Here is a 2,431-nt window from a genome sequence, read left to right as displayed (position 1 = left end):
GCAAGCTCACCATGGCACAGACGCAACATGCTGGCTGACCGAGGGTGGGTTCCCAGGTATGCCTCCTGCCTTTTTGGGAACTCGCCCTCTCCCCCACCCTTCCAGCAACCAGCATCCCTTCCAAATCCCTCCGTCTTGTCATCTCCAACTCTCACCGGTCCCGGCGGGCTGGGTGGGGAAGAGGAGGGAAGGGGTGGGAGGCAGCAGGGTTGGTTTTGGCCGAGGCAGCGCCTCTCCCCACCCAGCCCACCTGCATTTCCAGCCGGTGCCACTGCTGCCGGCGCCTTCCTCCTGGCCCTGGGCAGCCAGCTCAGCACACCGAGCAGCTGTTGGTCTTGTTCATGGGAGGCCTCAGCGCCTGCTCCTTGGGCAACGTCTCCCTCCTCTTGCAGAGCGCCGGGCTGAGCCGGCTGGGCAGGTTGGCTTGCTGCAGCAGCTCCCTGAAGACCTCCAGGACGTTCTCGTTATCCTTGGCTGACGTCTCCACGAAGCGGCTGTTCCAGTCCAGCTCCACCAGCGACAGGGCGTCCTCCGCTGGCACCTGCCGCTCGCCGCCGCTCTCTGCCTTGTTGCCGACCACCACGATGGGAGGGAACTTGTCTTCCTTCACCTCCAGGATCTCCTCCCGCAAGCTCTTGACGCTCTCGAAGGACTCGGCGTCATCTACGGCATAGACCAAGGCGAACGCATCGCTGTTCTGGATCGAGAGCTTCCTCATGGCCGGGAAGGAGTAGCTGCCACTGGTGTCCAGGATTTCCACCTTGACCGTGGCCCCACTCACCTCATACTCCTTGCTGTGCAGCTCCTCCACCGTGCGCCGGTGCTTGGGCTCAAAGGTGTCCATCAGGAAGCGGCGGATGAGGGCCGTCTTGCCCACGCCGGCAGCACCCAAGAAGACCAACCGCACGTGGTTCTTCTCCTTCACCACCAGGGACATGGCTGGGCGCAGAGGGGACGGGATGCTCCGCAGCTGGCGCTCACCCCACGGGTGTCCCTGGGTGGCTGCAGCCCCGGCGTCCGTCCGTCTGTCCGTCCTCCCCTGCACCGGCTCAGTGCAGCCAGGGAAGTTTGGTGCCACCTCCCTGCAAACTTCTGCCGGCTGTTCTGCTGCGGCCACTACAGTCCCCAAGTCCAGCTCATCTTTTATCCTGGTTCCTCTCTGCCATGTGGCACCAGGCTGTCCAATCTCCGTGGGTTGAGGGTGCTGAAGGAGGGAGGGCAGGGAGGGAGGAGAGCAGGGTGCTCCGGGCCAATCCGCGGAGCTCAGTCCTGGAAAGCCACTCCAGCCCTGGAGAGCACCGCGCTACGTTGCACATTGCACTTGCATTGCCCGCCGCTGCCGGTAGCACCGGGGAGCCGGCAGCATCGCAGCCGTCACACTGCGTGAGCCGTCCTGCCCTTTTGCCCTCCCTGGAGATTAACGTGTGTTTCTTGGCGTGGAGCTGCTGGCAGCAGGGGAGCTCGGCGGGGGTCCCCCACCCATTGGGTGGCTCATGGCTGGGCATGGCAGGGGCTGGCTGGTCACCCGCAGCGTTTCTTGCACTTACCCGGGGCTGGGGACTTGTTTGCAGAAGGGGTTGCTGCAAATGTGCCCAACTTCTCCATGAGCCTATGAAATATTTGACCTGAGGGGAAAAATAAGATCTCCCTGAAACCCATGCGTCATAACCTCCACGTTCAGCTGTCAGTTATTCTGTGACTTTTATGAAATATTTAACCCGAGGGGAAAATAAAATCTCCCTGAAAATGATGCATGGCGATCTCCATGAGCAGATGCTGAGGAGTCGTGGGTAGGAACGCTGGCTGTGACCCGGCTTCAGCAAAACTGTGACCCAGAAGGGTTGGTTGATTGATTTATCGGGCAGAGAGGCGGGATGTGTGTCGGTCCCCGTCTCCGCATGGATGGGCATCACCTCTGGAAGCAGGTTGGCTCGTAGAGGTGCAGGTTGCTGGGTCTGGGTGTGTTTCCTCAGCAGTCACCTTCCCTATTCCGTGCTAGAGCTATTTCAGAAGCTGCAGGGCAAACATAAAGGGAACTTGCTCAAAAGTTAAAATAAGTCTTTATCCTAAATTTGTGTGTGTGTGGTTTTTTTCCTAGCTTTGGACTAGTTTTTGTAGTTCTAATGCAGTTGGTTTTCTTTCCATAGCAAAGTACCAGTTTCAGCGTTTAGTTCTGGCTGAATTTATTCTGTTGATTTCAAAAGCCTTTTTCACACGAATTATTCCTGCCTCTTAATTCCTCAATTATTGTTACATTTTAGCCATGTTAAGAGCTTTTGCTATCTGATCTTATTATCAGGAGAGCCAAGAGCTTGCATTGGGGTAAGCAGAGTCCTGGTCTCGGCTCAGCCAGACCTGTTGGGTCCCTAACAAGACTGGCAATGGGACTGGTGTCCAAAAATACCCAGTACACCATGGCACCCGATGGGGT

The 2,431-nt window shown here is 57.8% G+C and overlaps 1 protein-coding gene across 1 annotated transcript; it reads right to left on the bottom strand.

The window, feature by feature from the left end:
• Window positions 1–310: 310 nt before the first annotated feature.
• On the bottom strand, window positions 311–937 carry LOC140660443 (GTP-binding protein Rhes-like). The gene has a single exon (XM_072881335.1). It carries the CDS (start codon window positions 935–937, stop codon window positions 311–313), a length of 627 nt encoding a protein of 208 aa, XP_072737436.1.
• Between the last annotated feature and the right edge of the window lie 1,494 nt (window positions 938–2,431).

The sequence above is a fragment of the Ciconia boyciana genome, chromosome 16, assembly GCF_034638445.1.
Source record: "Ciconia boyciana chromosome 16, ASM3463844v1, whole genome shotgun sequence".
NCBI classification, from domain to species: Eukaryota; Metazoa; Chordata; class Aves; order Ciconiiformes; family Ciconiidae; genus Ciconia; species Ciconia boyciana.
Note: the sequence above shows the minus strand (reverse complement) of the source record. Positions and strands in the feature narration are given on the sequence as shown.

What these genes read in the sequence shown, in the direction of transcription:
- LOC140660443 (XM_072881335.1), bottom strand. Translation starts at nt 937, where the DNA reads ATGTCCCTGGTGGTGAAGGAGAAGAACCACGTGCGGTTGGTCTTCTTG.